This window comes from Paramormyrops kingsleyae, chromosome 4 (assembly GCF_048594095.1).
Source record: "Paramormyrops kingsleyae isolate MSU_618 chromosome 4, PKINGS_0.4, whole genome shotgun sequence".
In the NCBI taxonomy this organism is placed as follows: domain Eukaryota; kingdom Metazoa; phylum Chordata; class Actinopteri; order Osteoglossiformes; family Mormyridae; genus Paramormyrops; species Paramormyrops kingsleyae.
Genome location: NC_132800.1, coordinates 44361978 through 44381156, shown reverse-complemented (window position 1 = coordinate 44381156; position 19179 = coordinate 44361978). Strand labels below are relative to the sequence as shown.

Below are 19179 nucleotides of genomic sequence, written 5' to 3'. Positions count from 1 at the left end.
TCCAGGTTTCCCTAGGCACATCCTCTTTTGGGGCTCCTGTCCAGGTGGAGTTACAGTGGAGTGCCAAGTGAAGCAAAAAAGCACAGATACTTGATATATGGCAGCCATCATTACACAGCTTTTTCAAGGGTCCTGACACGCATTTACTTTGAAAATTAAATGACATGCACACCCCTACGTGTCACGCTGTTCACAAGTGACGTCAGCTTCCGGAAACCATTGGCACTTAATTTTTGTTTTCACTTGAACAGTGAATTATGTTGTTTGCTTGAAGTTTAATAAACTTTAGCTTCGCTTTCTGTAACTTTTGTCAAAAAGTTACAGAACGTGTATATTGTATCAATTGTGTGTAAATCGTAAAAATGACAGTTAGCTTAATTGTTTCTTTGGACCCAAATTTTCATTTTACACCGTGGTTAGGGAAAACTTATTAATATTCATAAAAGAAGTGCTGCGGGATTGGACGCTGAGTGCAAAAACTCATTAATATTTGAGAGAAGCACTACCTGACTGATCAGTGAATGTGAAAACTCATTAATATTCTGATACCTTTTTCTTTTTCATCTCACCAAATATGATAACCCTAACACGTGCTGTTATATGGCTAACTCACATTAGCATACAGCTATCACACACACTATTATACAGGTAACTCGAATCAGCATGCAGCTGGCAAACACACTATTATACAGGTAACTCGCATCAGCATGCAGCTGTCACACACACTATTATACAGGTAACTCGCATCAGCATGCAGCTGGCAAACACACTATTATACAGGTAACTCGCATCAGCATGCAGCTGTCACACACACTATTATACAGGTAACTCGCATCAGCATGCAGCTGTCACACACACTATTATACAGGTAACTCGCATCAGCATGCAGCTGTCACACACACTATTATACAGGTAACTCGCATCAGCATGCAGCCGTCACACACACTATTATACAGGTAACTCGCATCAGCATGCAGCTGTTACACACACTATTATACAGGTAACTCGCATCAGCATGCAGCTGTTACACACACTATTATACAGGTAACTCGCATCAGCATGCAGCTGTCACACACACTATTATACAGGTAACTCGCATCAGCATGCAGCTGTTACACACACTATTATACAGGTAACTCGCATCAGCATGCAGCTGTTACACACACTATTATACAGGTAACTCGCATCAGCATGCAGCTGTTACACACACTATTATACAGGTAACTCGCATCAGCATGCAGCTGTTACACACACTATTATACAGGTAACTCGCATCAGCATGCAGCTGTTACACACACTATTATACAGGTAACTCGCATCAGCATGCAGCTGTTACACACACTATTATACAGGTAACTCGCATCAGCATGCAGCTGTCACACACACTATTATACAGGTAACTCGCATCAGCATGCAGCTGTTACACACACTATTATACAGGTAACTCGCATCAGCATGCAGCTGTTACACACACTATTATACAGGTAACTCGCATCAGCATGCAGCTGTTACACACACTATTATACAGGTAACTCGCATCAGCATGCAGCTGTTACACACACTATTATACAGGTAACTCGCATCAGCATGCAGCTGTTACACACACTATTATACAGGTAACTCGCATCAGCATGCAGCTGTTACACACACTATTATACCGGTATCTCGCATCAGCATACAGCTATCACATGCTGTGTTAGACCTAGTGGAAATCAATTGGTTTGTGTGTAGACCCTGGAATTCTCGTTCTCCTGTTTTAAGATCTCTCCATGCCTACCACAATCCACCTGGGTAGTGAAATGTCATTTATTGTGTTTCGGGGTTTGTCTTCAAGCTGGTTTTGTTTTTATGGCAGCGTGGGAGAGGCTCAGAGGTCGGGTGTGGTTTGGGTGGCCCTTGCACTGCCTTGTGGGTAAATGAAATTAAAGAGTAAAAGTGAGCACCTCTCTCCTCTGTTCCAGGGCCGTCATGTCAAGACAGGCCAGCTTGCCGCTATCAAGGTCATGGATGTCACTGGGGTAAGGCCATCCCCTATGACGAACGCACATATACATCATTGAGTGCCCCTTTGACCTCTGACCAACCTGCCTGGTCACACAGGATGAGGAGGAGGAGATCAAACAGGAAATCAACATGCTGAAGAAGTACTCGCACCATCGCAACATCGCCACCTACTACGGGGCCTTCATCAAGAAGAACCCGCCGGGAATTGACGATCAGCTCTGGGTGAGGCACCACTCTTCATCTCCCAACTCCTTCTCCGTTGCCCTTCATCTCCACACTCATCCTTAGGTTGAGATTGTCTGTCTTCCACTCTATGGATTTCTAACTGATGTTCACCACATCTCCTCTTGTTTGGTCCTCCTGACCCATGGGGCCGGTAAAGAGTAATGTCCTCATTACTGTTTGGAGGGATGTTTCACCCCCGTCTGTGAGCCTGCTCCCTGCCTCTGTACCATGACAGACAACTTCTCAGAAAACATGGAACAACACGATTACGGGCTCAAGCAGAAACCGACACAGACAGTGTGACCGTTATGTAAACCAGTGCGATGTTTATTTACCAGCAATATTCTTGCATAACTTTCAAAATCAAGGCCATTCACCGCTTTAAAAATATATGCATGACATAAGAAGGAATCTGAGGGCAGCTTTAATCTGCCGCTGGTGTGTGTGTTACGTACCTGGGGTGATGATCTCTCCTTTAGTCTTTATACACACACATACACACACACACACACACACACACACACACACACAAAATGGATATCGATACCAAATGGACCATTTGTCTCCTTCGTCAGCTGGTGATGGAGTTCTGTGGTGCCGGGTCAGTGACGGATCTCATCAAGAACACCAAGGGAAACTCTTTGAAGGAGGAGTGGACCGCCTACATCTGCAGGGAGATCCTGAGGGTGAGCTTCTTCTCCTGCATTCCCATCTGGCCAAAACCTTATTCCAGATCCACATCTGGGCTGATGATCTTCCCTCCTGCCCACTCTCAGTTCTAATCCACGTCTGCTTAAGTCCTGGTTGTGGTCCTGATCTTCATACTTAACCCATCTGCACCTGCAGGGTCTGACACATCTCCATCAACACAAGGTCATCCATCGAGACATCAAGGGTCAGAATGTCCTGCTAACAGAGAATGCAGAAGTCAAACTTGGTGAGCACAGGTTCTGGAAAATTACGGAAGGAATTTGTGCTAGATAGCTGTATCCTGGTGCTGGGGGGGTCATATGATCTGTAGACATTCCCTATCCTGGCCATGTATAGTCATATGGTCTGTACACATTCTCTACCCTGGTCAGGTATGGTCACTTGGTGTGTAGACATTCTTTGCTTTGGCCAGGTATGGTCACATGGTCTGTAGACATTCTCTACCTTGGCCAGGTATGGTCACATGGTCTGTGCACGTTCTCTACCATGGCCATGTATGGTCACACGGTCTGTAGACATTTTCTACCCTGGTCAGGTAAGGTCACATGGTCTATAGACACTCTCTACCCTGGCCCAGGTATGGTCACATGGTGTGTAGACATTCTCTTCCTTGGCCAGGTATGGTCACCTGGTCTGCCCAGGTCTTGGTAGACATACCTTACTGAACTTTATGCTTTTATTTTCCTTGACCTGCAGTGGATTTTGGTGTGAGCGCGCAGCTGGACCGTACAGTTGGCCGCAGGAACACATTCATCGGCACCCCTTACTGGATGGCGCCGGAAGTCATTGCCTGCGATGAGAACCCTGACGCAACATATGACTTCAAGGTACCACGCCAACCTCAGCCACCACTGAGCACCACAGAGTCTGTGTGCCGCGGGATCCAAGCACTGTGGGCTCTGTGTGCCACAAGGTTCATGGACCCCGGGTTCTGAGCGCCACGGGTTCTATGGTCACTGTCCTCACCCATTACAGGGTCTAGTTTCACATCACACTACCACAAATTGAATGGGGGCTGCAGCTTAAGTAGGACGGTCCATTTTGTAACCTCATTAGCAGCCCATTACTGGTGGGTAAATTCGATTGCAAGACACTGGTGACGAGGTGCTGAGTGGTGCCGTGTCTGTGCTGGAGGAAGTGGCCAACGGGTGACCTTTGGAACATGGAAAGTGCCGTGTCATTGTGGTGCTGCTGTGATGTGCTGCAGACCTGTAGGTGACACAGCCGCCTTTACGGCTGTCGCTGCACTGCGCGGTCTGCTGTAAAACCTGGTGGATGTTCAATTAAGGATAGCAGTGTCGATTTATGTGGTTCCTTGATATATTGTTTTATTATGCAAAGAACATTACATACTCTTACTGAGAGCCCACAAATTCCATTAGTGTGCAGAGTGTAGAATCCACAGTTGTATGTAGATTCCAGAACTTCACCTGCAGAAATCCACTGCTGGGTGTGCAGACTCCAGAGCTTTACATGAAGGATTCCATAGCTATACTGGAGCAAGCTTGGTTGTATATTGGCCCCAGGGGTCCGTATGTCACCTCTGTGGGGATCCTCCTGGGATCCAGTCCAGTGCTGCTAAGGAATATTACTGTAGCAGGTTCTACGGCATTAATGGGTCGTATGGAATATGGAGCGAAACCTGTTGAATAAGATGCTGGGTTTTCAAGAGACTAAGAAACAGACAATAGCCGTCTACTTCAGGAATGTACTGCTTTCTGTACATTTAAAGTTGAGGCTGTTTTCTTCAGATTATCTTCAGCTCAATCTGGATTTGTTAAAGCAGGGGTGTCAAATTGCAGTCCTGGAGGGCCGGAGCCCTGTGTAGCTTAGTTCTTTCCCTGTTCCACCACAAATGATTCGGCTCAAGAGCAATGTGGTAATTAGCACAAGGAGTTGAATCAGGTGTGTTAAATGAGGGGAAACCCAGAAATGTGCAGGGCTTCAGCCCCCCAGGACTGGAGTTTGACACCCGTGTGTTAAACGATCTGAATCAGAGTAAAATGCCTTGGACAAAAGATACTGAAAGTACTTACAGTCATATTTAAATAGCAATTAGAAAACAGTCAGATATGGAAAAAGTGATCTTTCATTTAGAAGAACGCACACACTCTCCCTCAGACACGCCCACACCTTTAGAAATGTCCAAGTCCCCAAACACACCCACAGTGTCGGACACGCTCACATCCCCAAACACGCCCACAGTGTCGGACACGCTCACATCCCCAAACACGGCCACAGTGTCGGACACGCTCACATCCCCAAACCCGCCCACAGTGTCGGACACACTCACATCCCCAAACCCGCCCACAGTGTCGGACACGCTCACATCCCCAAACCCGCCCACAGTGTCGGACACGCTCACATCCCCAAACACGCCCACAGTGTCGGACACGCTCACATCCCCAAACACGCCCACAACCCAAAAACCAGCCCCACAAGGTCAGACATGCCCAAGTCCCCGGACTCTCCCATACCCTCAGACATGCCCACGGATTAATGGTGTTTTCTCATTCTTTTGTTGTACTGCAGAGTGACCTATGGTCATTGGGAATCACTGCCATTGAGATGGCTGAAGGGGCTCCGCGTAAGTAAAGCACTGTGTGCATTAGCACGGAATAACGTGTCTATCAGCATAAAATGTATCAGCACAATGTGGTTTAGCATAGCATGTATCAGCACAGTATTTATCTGTACAGCACAGTGTGTATCCGCACAGCACAACACAGTGTCTATCAGCGCAGCACAACAGTGTGTATCAGCATAGCATGTATGAGTACAGTGTGTATCAGCACAGCACAACAGTGTGTATCAGCACAGCATGTATGAGTACAGTGTGTATCAGCACAGCACAACAGTGTGTATCAGCATAGCATGTATGAGTACAGTGTGTATCAGCACAGCACAACAGTGTGTATCAGCATAGCATGTATGAGTACAGTGTGTATCAGCACAGCACAACAGTGTGTATCAGCACAGCATGTATGAGTACAGTGTGTATCAGCACAGCACAACAGTGTGTATCAGCATAGCATGTATGAGTACAGTGTGTATCAGCACAGCACAACAGTGTGTATCAGCACAGCATGTATGAGTACAGTGTGTATCAGCACAGCACAACAGTGTGTATCAGCACAGCATGTATGAGTACAGTGTGTATCAGCACAGCACAACAGTGTGTATCAGCACAGCATGTATGAGTACAGTGTGTATCAGCACAGCACAACAGTGTGTATCAGCACAGCATGTATGAGTACAGTGTGTATCAGCACAGCACAACAATGTGTATCAACACAGCATGGCTTGTATCAGTGTATCAGTGCCAGATCCCTCTTGTTGCAATGAAGCTGATCATTGTGCTCCCCCCCCCCCCCCCCCCAGCGCTGTGTGACATGCACCCAATGCGAGCCCTGTTCCTGATCCCCCGGAACCCTGCTCCTAGGCTCAAGTCCAAGAAGTGGTGAGTGTGTGACCTTTGACCCCTCTGTCAGTCCTGTTTGTCAGGCTTGTCTCTTTTTGTCTGAAATCCCCAAGCATCTCTCCTCCTATTCCCCCCCCCCCCCCCCCCCCCCCCCCCAGTGTAGTTTAGAGCACAGTCCACGGTGCTTTTGTATCGGCCAACAGGAAACCCAATCTGGCGGTGATAACACCCTTGAGCCTTTTAAGTCAAGTGCAGGGGCTGATGGGAACCTACCATGACAGACTGACGGGGGTGTTTTATTTTCCAGAGACTTGCCTTTTTGATGCTGTCTTTTTACACAAAAAGTCACATGACACAGGAGACTCAGTGGTGATTGGAGATAAAGGCACATCTGTCACCGCCCCTGTGCCCCCGCCTTGACCTGTGACCCTCTCCTCCCTCCAGGTCCAAAAAGTTCCAGTCATTTATTGAGGGCTGCCTGGTGAAGAACCATGGGCAGAGACCCACTACGGAGCAGCTGCTGAAACACCCCTTCATCCGGGACCAGGCCAACGAGCGGCAAGTTCGCATACAGCTCAAGGACCACATTGACCGCACCAAGAAGAAGAGGGGAGAAAGAGGTGGGTGTGCGGCAGTCGGCAGCTCAACCACTAGGGGGCACCTTCCTGTGTGCACAGAATTTGTCATGCCTACTTATTTTGTGGTCTGTCTCACCTCATAATCGGTCCCTAGGTTAAGCAAATTGTTATCTATTCATTTTGGAGTTCAGTGACCAGTTAAGGGACAGCATGGACCCCAGTAAGTCCAGAACCGGTCCTGTAAGATGCAGGGCTTTGCTTAGGTCGTGTGACCTCCGTCTCATACTTGTTTTTTTCTGCCGTAGAAGAGACTGAGTACGAGTACAGTGGCAGCGAGGAGGAGGAGGAGGAGAACGACATTGGGGAGCCCAGGTACGAGCCGGGACCCTGTGCCCACAGACTCCAAGCGAGCGCCACGCTCAGATCCAAGTAAAACTTGCTGCTGCATTTCTGACATCTCATGACCTGTTGAAGTGACAGTCTTCAGGAATGGGGCGGGTCGGCCCTGCTGATCACAGGAGAGAAACACAGAGAATCATACATACACAGACATAAACAGACACAGAATCATAAACACACACACACACACACACACACACATAAGCACAGACACACACAAACATACTTAGAATCACAAGACAGACAAACAGAATCACAGACACTCACAAAGACAAAGATTGGCAACACACACAAACTCTGGTCCCATCACTCTCCCAGCTCCATCATCAACATCCCTGGCGAGTCCACCCTGAGGCGGGACTTCCTGCGGCTGCAACTGGCCAATAAGGAGCGATCGGAGGCACTGCGCCGGCAGCAACTGGAGCAACAGCAGAACGAGGAGCACAAGCGCCAGCTGCTGGCTGAGCGGCAGAAGCGCATTGAGGAGCAGAAGGAGCAGCGGCGCCGGTTAGAAGAGGTAGGTAAGGGGCGGGGTGCACTGGCAGGCCGTCAGGGCCCCTGGCCAGGGGACATCCAGCCCCTCTGCAGGCTCTGTCATTGACGCCCCTTGCCTTCGACTCCTAGCAACAGCGGCGCGAGCGGGAGCTGCGCAAGCAGCAGGAGCGGGAGCAGCGGCGGCGCTATGAGGAGATGGAGCAGCTACGGCGGGAGGAGGAGCGGCGGCAGCAGGAGCGTGAGCAGGTACAGACACCTCCTGAAGGTGCAGGTACAGGTACTCCACAGGCAACCGGCAAGTACAGGTACCACACAGGTACAGGGAGCCTGCAGAGTGCATGGCGCACACGCTGGCCTCACTCTCCACAGAGTCCTGGCTTCTGTGTTTTTTTCACCCTGGAGGAAGAAGGGAGGATGGAGAGTTTACCTGGGATAGATGGAAAACACGCAAAGAGGCAGATTGCCATAGCGAACGTGTAAGCAGCCCCTGTACCCAGCTGTTGCGGCCTGACCCCCCTCCTCCCAGGCCTGACTTCTGGATGGTTTTGGTTTGCTTGCCTTTAAGCCCCTCAGGGACCTGGTTCCTTTTACACACCTCTAAATGGGCCCAGCTTTGAGAGACATGGCTGTTTTGACCCAGTTACCAGGCAGGATGTCTGTCCCTGGGGCCCGGGTGGGGGCGGTTGTGGTTTAAGGCTTTGCTGTATTGTCACCGCTCCCCCCCCCATCTTTCTGTATCAGAAGCCTCTCCCTGCATGTGGGTCTCTCTCTGGCTTCTCATCTGTTATTCTCTCAATTTTTCTTTCCATTTGTCTTCTTCCCTCTTTCCGACAATCTGCCTGAATCACAGGCCTCTTCCCCTCTCTGTTTTTACGTATGCCCTGTCAGTATCTCTCCTTCTCTCTCTGTGATTGGCTACCTTGTGTGCCATTCATGGCTTCCTCTTTTTGGTTGGGTCCCATGGGTATCAATCACTGCTCTCTCTCCCGTCCCTCTCGCCACGCTGGCCGGTCCCGCAGGACTACATCCGCCGGCAGCTGGAGGAGGAGCAGCGGCAGCTGGAGATCCTTCAGCAGCAGCTGTTACAGGAGCAGGCTCTACTCCTGGTAAAGGGGCCCCTGGCTCATGCAGAGGCCATGCCCACCCAGTGATGTGTGCCCATCCTCATTATGCCACTAGATCCTGCCTCATTGGTGTGTCTGTGTTGTGCTGGATTCAAACCCTCCCCCTTCAGCCCCCGCACCCAGTGACTGTGTCCATGTCACCCAAGCCCTGCCCCCAGCCTTGTGCCTCAGCGGTACAGACAGGCCCTGCCCATGTTACCCTTCCTGCATGGTGAACAATAGGCCGGCCAGCTGTCTATCATGTTTTTGAAAGCAGAGGTTGGCTGACAGAATTTTCCAGCAACAAATGAGCCCCTACCTGGTAATCCTACATAATCTTCACCCCTGCTGGAAATGGTCCTATTCTGTTTGTCTTCTGCAAGCCCATGTAGCTTGCCGTCATGTGATGTCCTGTGTCAGTGAGGCATTCTGGGTGAAATGCAGACCCAGCCATCTGCCTCCTACTCTGGTCCCCTCATTGGTCCTTCTTGCCTCCCCTGCCCCACCCATCTCACGCACCTCCCGCATGCGGTCCCTGCCGCCCGTGTTTGCTGTCTCTTGCGTCACGTGACCCCACAATGTCTTCTGTGGCGGCAGGAGTACAAGCGTAAGCAGCTGGAGGAGCAGCGGCAAGCGGAGCGGCTGCAGAGGCAGCTGCAGCAGGAACGAGCTTACCTGGTGTCGCTACAACAGCAGCAGCAGCAGCAGCAGCAACAACAGCAGCAACAGGAACCAGATCAGCGCCCTATCGACAAGAAGCAGCTGTACCACTATAAGGACACCGTGAACCCCAGCGACAAGCCCGCCTGGGCCAAAGAGGTACGGTGCTGCCCTCTGGCAATCGTATGATTGTCCATCCTTAACCCTGTCCCCCAACGGGTTGAAGGTCTACAGGATGTCATTGGGATGCCTCCTTCATCCCAAATGGATAACAGTCCGCCCCTCCCTCTCCGGTGATGTCATGTCCACCTAACCCGCAATGTTTTTTTAGGTCATAAAGCGCTCCCAAAGTAATTCTCCCCGCATCCCGCCCAAGAAGTACCACTCCTTCAACAGCCCCAGTGAGGCCCGTGTCGCACACCTGCTGCCCCTGCCCCCCAGCCAGCACCCCCGCCGGCCCCCCTCCTACCCTGCTAACCCCACCGCCTGCCCTGCCCTCGAGGAGCCTGCCGACTGGCTCCACCGTGGCCCCCAGGACATCCCCTCCATCCGGATCAGCTCTGGGGAACAGGAGCAGCTCAGGCGGAGCCGCCCTGCAGAGCGAGAGCAGGAGGCGGCTTTGGGCCCCCGTGGACGGAGCCCCAGACGGGCCCAGCAGGTGGATAGCAGCCCCCTTCATTGTGACCGGACTTACAGATCCGGCTCTTCCCTGGTGCTCTGGGATGCCTCTCCCCCTTGCTCCTTGCTACTGACAGGGCCCTTCCATTACTGTGGGATGAGTAACCAGCCGCCGAGCTTGTCGGGACGGATTCAGGCGGGGAACATCTTGTTTACGCCATGCTGTGGCTCCCATTTGAGCGCAGCACCCCCGCCTGGGCCCTATGTGTAGGACGGCAAGTGGTTGGGCCTGGTGTCAGCATGACATTAGCTTAGTCACAGTCACAGCCCTTACCCTCCGTCACACCCAGAGCTCCATCTGTCCCAAAGGGAACTCGCGTGACCTGTGACCTTTAACCTCTGACACTCTTCCTTCCTTTCATCAGGGTGGTGCCGGGGAGCCGGGCAGCTCGTTGGGATGTTAGCTTAGCACTTACTAACGATGCCCTTTCTTCCTGATAACACTCTGACAATCCTGCCCCCAGTGACTCTGCCCTCTCTGGAATGGTGGCTCGTGCCTATGCATATGCCGTTCGCATTACCTAACCCTCCCCGATAGCTTCTGAGTGCCCATCCCTGTTTTCTGGGATATAAAGGCTTGATGCTCCGAACCTGCAGTTGACTCACCTGAGAGGTTCTGCAGTCGTTCTGAATGGACTTTTTTTTCCAGGAGTTGTTTTAACCGTATTGACATTATGGAATTGTTTTTAATTCTAACAGCGCAAGTTGTGGAATGGCATTGTATCCAACATAATTTATCTGTGATGCTGTTAACTCCGCCATGGCATGGGTTCAAAGCCACGTCGTCATGGTGACGGTCCTGATCCAGCCTGACAGCTTGGCTGTGCATGCAGGTGGAAGAGCGCTCCCTGCTGAACCGGCAGAACTCGCCGGCGCTGCAGCACAAGGTGGCCAACCGGATCTCAGACCCGTCACTGCCACCACGCTCTGAGTCCTTCAGCAGCAGCGGCATCCAGGCCGTCCGCACCCCCCCTATGCACCGGCAGGTGGAGCCGCCGGTAAGCCCCACCCTCTGCGCCCTGCAGTGTGCCTGGTCCCCCTCACTCATGCGTCTTACACGAGTACCTTCACTAGATGCCGCACCTGGTCCCAGTGAAGTCCCACAGCCCGTCGATGTCAGGCTCCCAGTCGCTGCATGACCAGTCGGCTCAGGGAGTGTCGGCCTTCCAGGAGGGCCTGTCCCCCCACCGGCCCGTCATACCCCGGCAGAATTCAGACCCCACCTCTGAGACCCCCCCGCCGCCACCCCGCATAACTAGTCGCGATGACAAGTTCGACCGAGGCCCCTGGGTGATGCAGGACGAGGATATCCCGCCCAAGGTGCGCAAGGGGGGCTTCGACATGGGACTGATGGGCTATCAGTCACTCAAATAGCCAGTCGCCACCTTCGTTTCGAAATTAGTGAAGCTGTGAATCAACATTTGAGTTTGCAGCTAGCATAGCAAGGTGGAAGAAAACTAGTCGAGAAGCACAGGAAGTAGACAGGAAGTCAAGGAGGACAGGAAATGTACTTGAAGTGGAAAGTGAAAGGTTTCTCCATGCCACCCAGGTGCCCCAGAGGACCACGTCCATTTCCCCAGCCCTGGTGAGGAAGAACTCCCCCAGCAATGGAGCCGGCGGCCTGGGGCCTAGAGGGGGCTCCCAGCTCATCCGGGCCAGGTATGTCAGTGAGTGTGTGTCTGTCAGGGTGCATATCAGCACAATGCACACCAGCGTCTGAATGAATGCGGGGTCATGGTGCTCTGCCCCCCCCACCACCACCTATATCAGGTGGTGCGTTTGGAGTTAGGTGCCAGATACAGGTCACGTGATGTTCACTACTGCGTCCCCTAGTAACCCTGACCTGCGCCCCTCTGTGGAGACGGGCATCCCCCGGAACAGCAGCGGCAGCTCCTCCAGTTCCAGCACCCCAAGCTCACAAGGAGGTTCCCAGCCTGGCTCGCAGGCGGGCTCCAGCGAGCGGAACCGGGCAGAGAGCAGAGGTGAGGGGGCGGGCCTGTCGCCTGCAGCAAACGCTGTCACCTCTGAAACCAGCTAACAGTGATTTTTTTGGGGGCAGCGTCTATACGGCAGGAGGTCCCCCCCAGTGCACCCCCTCTGGAGCCCCCAAAGTCCAAGCAGCAGGAGGAGGCCCGGGACCCTGGACGCCCCAGCCGGCCCACGGTGAGTTTAGCTGAAGCTCCTCTCTTGCCCATGCTCCCCCCCAGCAACCTGATTGGCTATTGACGATAATCATGAATCGGCCAATAAACTCCGCCTCCTCTTTTTGTCCTGGTGCCTCAGGACCTGACGGCCCTGGCTAAGGAGCTCCGGGAGCTGCGATCAGATGATACCAACCGGCCACCAATTAAGGTGACTGACTACTCCTCGTCCAGTGAATCGGAGAGCAGCGAGGAAGATGAGGCCGAGGGGGCTGGGCACGATGGCACCGTGCCCGTCAGCGACATCCCACGTGTCATGTGAGTGCTACGCCCTTATACACACACGCATGCATGTGCCGGGCTACCTGTGTGATGCAAGGTATACACTTGCCTGCCCCTACAGGCCATCTGTGGTCCAAGGGGGCAGCGAAACCTACGGATCCCCTGTGATGGGTAGCCATGATGATGCCCTTGGGGACTCCCACCCAGGGATGCGAGAGGTGAGAGTGTTAGGTGGCTTTCGGCCCCCCCCAGTCCCTACAACTCCCACCCATACGAGTGGCCAGTCGGCACTGAGGGAGAATCCGACGTACCGTGTCAACTCAGGAATGGATCCAAGCCTCCCCTTTATGATGTTTGTCCTGAGGAATTTGGAGCGTATCTGTCACCTTCTCGATCCCCTCTCATCTAGCTCACACCACACTGCAGTACTGACCCGTTTGTACTGCCCCTCACATGACCTCTCAGCCCCTCAGGAATTTCCATGAAGTTCTGACACTGTGGACCTGACAGACAAATGCAGCCTGTCCAAAGCTTCACGTGGTATTCCGTCATCTTCGCATTTTGACTGATTTTATTTTTAATCTTTGTTATATAGTAAATGCTTGCAGTGAGTAGCACGGCTATGAAAACATAATATATCTGACTTATTTCAATGAGAGATTTTCTTGAACAGCAGATAAACAGTAACTTGGTGCTGATGATGCTGATTCATGAAGGGTGGTGGATACATGGGTCTCAGCCTCACCAATGCTAACAGAACAACAGCTGAAGCTAATAGTAACACAGACAGACCCTTGCCAATGCTAAAGTAAGGACAGACAGAACCTAGCTAATGCTAACATAAGGACAGAGAACCTAACTAATGCTAATGCAAGGACAGATAGAACTTAGCTAATGCTAACGTAAGGATAGCAAGAACATGTATACCTAGAATGGCAGTGGAGCAGTGGAAGCAAAGTCAAGGTAATGCTAATGTAAGGACTGAAGGAAGCTCGGTGTTGCTAACATCAAGGAATCTTTCCAGCAGGGCAGGGGAGCAATGGAGGCCCGGTGATGCTAACGCTAGCCCACAGATGCTACAGCACAGCAATACCTACGGCAGCACACAGATGCCACAGTACAGCAATGCTAACGCTAGCACACAGATGCTACAGCTTGCCGATGCTAATGCCAGCATATAGATGCTGCAGCGCGCCAATACTAACGCTAGTACACAGATGCTATAGCATGGAGATGCAAATGCCAGCACACAGATGCTACAGCATGGTGATGCTAACGCTAGCGTTAGTCACACAGATGCTCCAGTGGTCCTCTAGTGAGCAGCTGAGCATGGCGCCCTCAGCTCTGGCGCCTGGGCGCGGCTCTGGAACATGCTGGTCTCTCTCTCCTGCCCCCCACAGACGGTGCCGGATAGGCAGCGCTCCGGCCACGCCGAGAGCAACGGCTTTGCCGGCCACGCCAATCTGCCCGATCTGGTGCAGCAGAGCCGCTCGGCGGCGGGTGTGCCCGCCGGTCTGCACGCGCAGGACCAGGACACCGCGGGCGAAGTAGGTGACGGGGTCGCGTCCGCGAGCCCCCGGGCATACCCTCTGTGGCGTCCCGCTTCCCTGCCGCTCTGTGACTGGCCGTGCCCTACGTAGGTCAGCCTCGGTGCTGGGGGGGGGCACACTTTATTTCCTTTTCACGGCAGCCCCCCCCCATACCAGTCACCTCCTGTGGCCTCTTCTCTCTGAGAATCAGCAAGATCCCCCCCTCTCCCCTCCTTCATGTGCGATACATATATATGTGTACATACATGCCTGGAGACCACGCCCCCTCAGCCTGTGTCATGTGATCGCTCTTTCCTTGTCATCCTGCCAGATCGGGGTTCTTCAGACTCCAGACTCCAGTTCTGTGGGTGGGAGGTGGTGGGACTATAGCTCTGTGATCAGTGGTGAAATCAGTGGTCATACGGACCAGTAGCCAATCGTTTGGGCCGACATATGCCATCCTGCTGGAATAGGCAGTGTGTGCTGAGCCCCGCCATCGGACAGTTTGGACTGAAGTTCCACCCCCCATCAAGTTCTGTCTTTTTGCTCCGCAGTTCGGGATTGGCAACAGCACCAAGGCCTCCTTCACCCCCTTCATGGACCCACGCGTGTACCAGACATCCCCCACCGAGGATGACGGTGATGAGAACTCAGCCGCGGGTGAGTTTCGGCACCCCTGAGTTTTCAACTTTAGTTGACCAGCTGTCTGGCAGCGATTGATCAATTCCCACCCCCACCCCCCCCCCTCAGCCCTGCTGAGCAGCGAGCTGGCACGCCAAGAGCAGGCCAAACTGAACGAGGCGCGCAAGATCTCTGTGGTGAACGTGAACCCCACAAACATCCGGCCGCACAGCGACACACCTGAGATCCGCAAGTACAAGAAACGCTTCAACTCGGAGATCCTCTGCGCCGCGCTCTGGGGTGAGGGCCACCATATCTGGTGTGGTGGGGAGGGGCACATCGTGTGTTGTTTGCGTCCACATAACCATGTCTGAATCCCATCTCAGGTGTCAACCTGCTGGTGGGCACAGAGAATGGCCTGATGCTGTTGGACCGCAGCGGGCAAGGGAAGGTCTACAACCTGATCAGTCGGCGTCGCTTCCAGCAGATGGACGTGCTGGAGGGCCTCAATGTGCTAGTCACCATCTCCGGTGGGTGGGGCTAAATCTGGCACTGACCTGGCCCTCGGGACGGCTGGCCAGGCAGCGTGACCCTGATGTCTGAAATGCTCCCTACAGGCAAGAAGAACAAGCTGAGGGTCTACTACCTGTCCTGGCTACGGAACCGGATCCTGCACAATGACCCGGAAGTGGAGAAGAGGCAGGGCTGGGTGACAGTGGGCGAGCTGGAGGGCTGCGTGCACTACAAAGTGGGTGAGTACAGAAAAACATCTATAGATGTTGCATGGTGGGATTCTGCGGCGTCTCTGAACCTGAAACGCGAGGTGCTGATCAAAATGATGGTTGATGCGATCCCCTGAGAAAAAGGGCTTGCCTCCCATTTACAGTGAAGTACGAGAGGATCAAATTCCTGGTGATAGCACTGAAGAATTCCGTGGAGATTTACGCATGGGCCCCGAAGCCATACCATAAATTCATGGCTTTCAAGGTAGGAGGCGCTATTCTGCTGGCTCTCTCTGTCTTTCAATTTGTTGATACTGTTTTTTGGAAACGGAAAACTCTATCAGTGATTTAAGAAATTATGTTCATTTTGCTTCTGTATTTTGTTCATCACAATCTTTAAATTAATGTAAAAGTCTATTGCAGTGTTTCTCAGCCCAGTCCTCTGGGACTTCCAGACAGTCCACGTTTTTCACATTTTTGCTCCCAGCATGCTAGTACCAGTTATTCAGTGTTCTGGATTGGCTGGGAGAGGGAAGGAAACAAAAGTGCTCTGGGGGTCCCCCAGGAATGGTCTGTACAACAAGCTCAGATATCGCTTTAGCAAAGAACAGACACTAGACGGCAGTCTACAGTCCAATCCTGTGTTTCCCTGTTACTAGGTGATCACACAGCGTTTGTTTGTTGCATGGGAAATGTGGAAGGTGGTGGCTCAGCACACCTGTGTCTCTCTCCGAAGTCTTTTACAGATCTGCAGCACAAGCCTCAGCTTGTGGACTTGACCGTGGAAGAGGGTCAAAGGTTAAAAGTTATCTATGGGTCCAGCGTGGGGTTTCACGTGATCGACGTGGATTCTGGGAATCCCTATGATATCTACATCCCGTCGCATGTAAGTGGTGAGGGCGCTGCAGCTCTCTCTACCATGACGCGCCCCCCCCCCCCCCCCCCCCAGCCTTGTGCTCGAGTGGTCAGGTGACCTATTGCAACAGCGACAAGATGGCTGACCAATAAGAGGGCAGAAGATGAACATGGGTGAATCTTTCTCCCCCAATCTACGACCTTTGACTGACGTAAACAACAGAAGGGGAAAAATGAAACCCGTACGATAAATGGCTGGAAGTTGTGGCCCCCTTGGCCCGCAGGCCCCGTGGGCTCCAGAAGCTGGGGCTGAGCTGTGGTGCAGCAGCTGGGAGCTCATATTGTTGCAGCAGTTTCTCACCGGCCTGCCGCCGAGAATGGAAGGGAGGGAGGGAGGGTGGGACAGAGTGAGGGTCGCCACCTGGTGGTTACTGTTATGCACTGCGGCTCTCACGTGGGCTCACCTGCCGATGTTGCCTCCCCCCCCCCCAGATTCAGAACAGTATCACCCCGCACGCCATTGTGGTGCTGCCCAAGACGGACGGCATGGAGATGCTTCTCTGTTATGAAGATGAGGGGGTCTATGTGAACACATACGGCAGAATCACTAAAGACGTGGTCCTGCAGTGGGGAGAGATGCCGTCTTCTGTTGGTAGGTCCTCATGCGGTGCTCCTCTCTCTGCCTTTACCCCGCCCCCCCGCCCCACCCAAACTCCGCCCACACCCTGCCATAGCTATCGGAGCCCCTGACTATGGATATCCTCTGCGCTCACATGACCACCCCCCTACCTTCACACACATACATGCTTGCATGCCACTGTCAACTGGACATCGCAGTGAGATTTATAAAGAAGACCACCCGTCCCCCCCTACCCCACCCCACCCCCTGCACCGCGGCCACTAAACACCCAGACACCCCCCTTCGCCCAGTTCAGCCCAGCCAGTGGCCCCTTCCTGAGGTTCTGTGGGGTGGGGGGGACGTCACTGTCACTGCTTCACTGTGCTGTTCCCGTTCTGTCCCACCCCTCCCCCTTCCTGTGCCTGACTGTGATTGGATCCATGCTTGGATTCCGTGCCTTCCAGGTCTCTCATTGCCGTCTCCCATGAGCCTATCGATATTCCCGTTTCTGTGTCTGTCCACTGTCACTTTTCTAATGTCGCCCCCCCCCCCCCCAGGGCACCTCCAGGAAGATAGCTATATCACACAGGGGAAACATTCCAACATGTAGCTTCACAGCGTCGCCAGGGTAACAGACAGCACCGCAGGGAATAGTCATGTTGGGGAATATCTCAGCCGGAATGACCAGAAGTTCGACAGGAAGGAAAATATCAGCAGGGTGTCTGCTTCATGGGCCACTGCTGTTCTTCTTCCCTGCACAGTTTAATGCCAGACTGGAGCCCCGGACTGATCGGGTGACATATGATTTTCCAGGATTTTCTGCAAGAGTGTACTGAGCAGCCTGGGCCTGAGCAGCGTACTGAGCAGCCTGGGCCTGAGCAGCGTACTGAGCATACTGAGCAGCCTGAGCAGCATACTGAGCAGCCTGGGCCTGAGCAGCGTACTGAGCAGCCTGGGCCTGAGCAGCCTGGGCCTGAGCAGCCTGGGCCTGAGCAGCGTACTGAGCAGCCAGAGCTGCTCAGGAAGTGCCCAGATCCATGCTCCCTGGCGAGGTTCAGCAGGGCAGGTCACCCAGCACTCCCATTAGATAAGGGCCCACTGATGCAGAGCAGTTAGTCAGCAGCAGTCATGCAGCTGCACATTCTCCGCCATCTTGTAAGCCTCGAGGGCACAGGGCGTGCCAGGTTCTGCTCATAAATGCCCATGAATGGGGAGCCACATTTTTGATGTCCGTCTGTTATTTCACGCGTTGTTTATTTCTGTGTCTGTACTGTGCTTTGTTTCACACGGTAAAACCCAGTGGTGTTTCTTTGTGTGTCGTCAGCGTTTGACCTGCTGCATTTTATTTCTGTCTCGTCTGGCCCAACCTTCTCTCAAAGGCTGAAGGTTACCATGAATGTAGAAATGTCCCCGTGCCATGGCCCTTGGTGGCCATGATCCTGTCAGTCTTCATCACAAAGGGCATTTTTAGGTAACCGTTTAACGCTCCACTGTGATTCTGCTTGCAGAATGACCAATAACAGCATATTGTCGCCACCTGTTGGCTGCTCAGTGCATAACACCACACCAATTCCTTTCTAAAAAAAGGAGGTATTCTCTCTGCTTGCGCTGATGAAGGAGTCTCCCTGGGGTAGGTGATCTGCCTCCTAAGGACCCCATTGAAGGAGGGGGGGGGGCTGGGGGATAAAATCAAGCCATTCTGATGAGTATTCCTAATGAATCAGGAGCTAGTTCTCAGACGTTGATGAGCATTCCTAACCAATCAGGAGCTAGTTCTCAGTCAATCTTCCTCCCGCCCAAGTCAGGGTGGGTGCGGCTTTGGGATATGTGGAAACTGCTGCAATAATCGCCTCCCGGAACCTGGGCTGCCCTCGAAGGTGACAGTCACATCATCAGAACGTCAGAAGTCGTCGAGGGGGAAGGGTGTCTCCCGTGCCGCATGCCCCTCGTGTCCCCACACTCAGGCCTGTCCCTCTCCCTGCAGCCTACATCCACTCCAGTCAGATCATGGGCTGGGGAGAGAAGGCCATTGAGATCCGCTCCGTGGAGACGGGACACCTCGACGGAGTTTTCATGCACAAGCGAGCTCAGCGACTAAAGTTCCTATCCGAGAGGAACGACAAGGTGAGGATGGTA

At 52.8% G+C, this 19179-nt stretch overlaps 1 protein-coding gene across 5 annotated transcripts in view; it reads left to right on the top strand.

Annotated features, from left to right (window-relative positions):
- The window catches only part of LOC111853448 (TRAF2 and NCK-interacting protein kinase-like), a 41636-nt gene that overhangs the window by 19082 nt on the left and 3375 nt on the right, over positions 1 to 19179 (top strand). Inside the window, exons 3-32 of one of the 5 annotated variants that reach the window (XM_072711436.1) lie at positions 1962 to 2018; positions 2101 to 2226; positions 2805 to 2915; positions 3076 to 3166; positions 3637 to 3767; positions 5473 to 5527; positions 6322 to 6400; positions 6806 to 6981; positions 7245 to 7311; positions 7657 to 7855; positions 7963 to 8079; positions 8853 to 8939; positions 9534 to 9755; positions 9928 to 10254; positions 11108 to 11272; positions 11349 to 11594; positions 11824 to 11933; positions 12108 to 12256; positions 12334 to 12437; positions 12558 to 12733; positions 12819 to 12915; positions 14098 to 14244; positions 14781 to 14886; positions 14977 to 15147; positions 15234 to 15377; positions 15465 to 15599; positions 15734 to 15834; positions 16306 to 16455; positions 16917 to 17076; positions 19028 to 19167. In XM_072711436.1, the coding sequence (XP_072567537.1) occupies positions 1962 to 2018; positions 2101 to 2226; positions 2805 to 2915; positions 3076 to 3166; positions 3637 to 3767; positions 5473 to 5527; positions 6322 to 6400; positions 6806 to 6981; positions 7245 to 7311; positions 7657 to 7855; positions 7963 to 8079; positions 8853 to 8939; positions 9534 to 9755; positions 9928 to 10254; positions 11108 to 11272; positions 11349 to 11594; positions 11824 to 11933; positions 12108 to 12256; positions 12334 to 12437; positions 12558 to 12733; positions 12819 to 12915; positions 14098 to 14244; positions 14781 to 14886; positions 14977 to 15147; positions 15234 to 15377; positions 15465 to 15599; positions 15734 to 15834; positions 16306 to 16455; positions 16917 to 17076; positions 19028 to 19167 (4146 nt within the window). The remainder of the gene's footprint in view (positions 1 to 1961; positions 2019 to 2100; positions 2227 to 2804; positions 2916 to 3075; positions 3167 to 3636; positions 3768 to 5472; positions 5528 to 6321; positions 6401 to 6805; positions 6982 to 7244; positions 7312 to 7656; positions 7856 to 7962; positions 8080 to 8852; positions 8940 to 9533; positions 9756 to 9927; positions 10255 to 11107; positions 11273 to 11348; positions 11595 to 11823; positions 11934 to 12107; positions 12257 to 12333; positions 12438 to 12557; positions 12734 to 12818; positions 12916 to 14097; positions 14245 to 14780; positions 14887 to 14976; positions 15148 to 15233; positions 15378 to 15464; positions 15600 to 15733; positions 15835 to 16305; positions 16456 to 16916; positions 17077 to 19027; positions 19168 to 19179) is intronic. The other 4 variants (XM_072711437.1, XM_072711438.1, XM_072711439.1 and 1 more) reach the window with 4 other exon arrangements.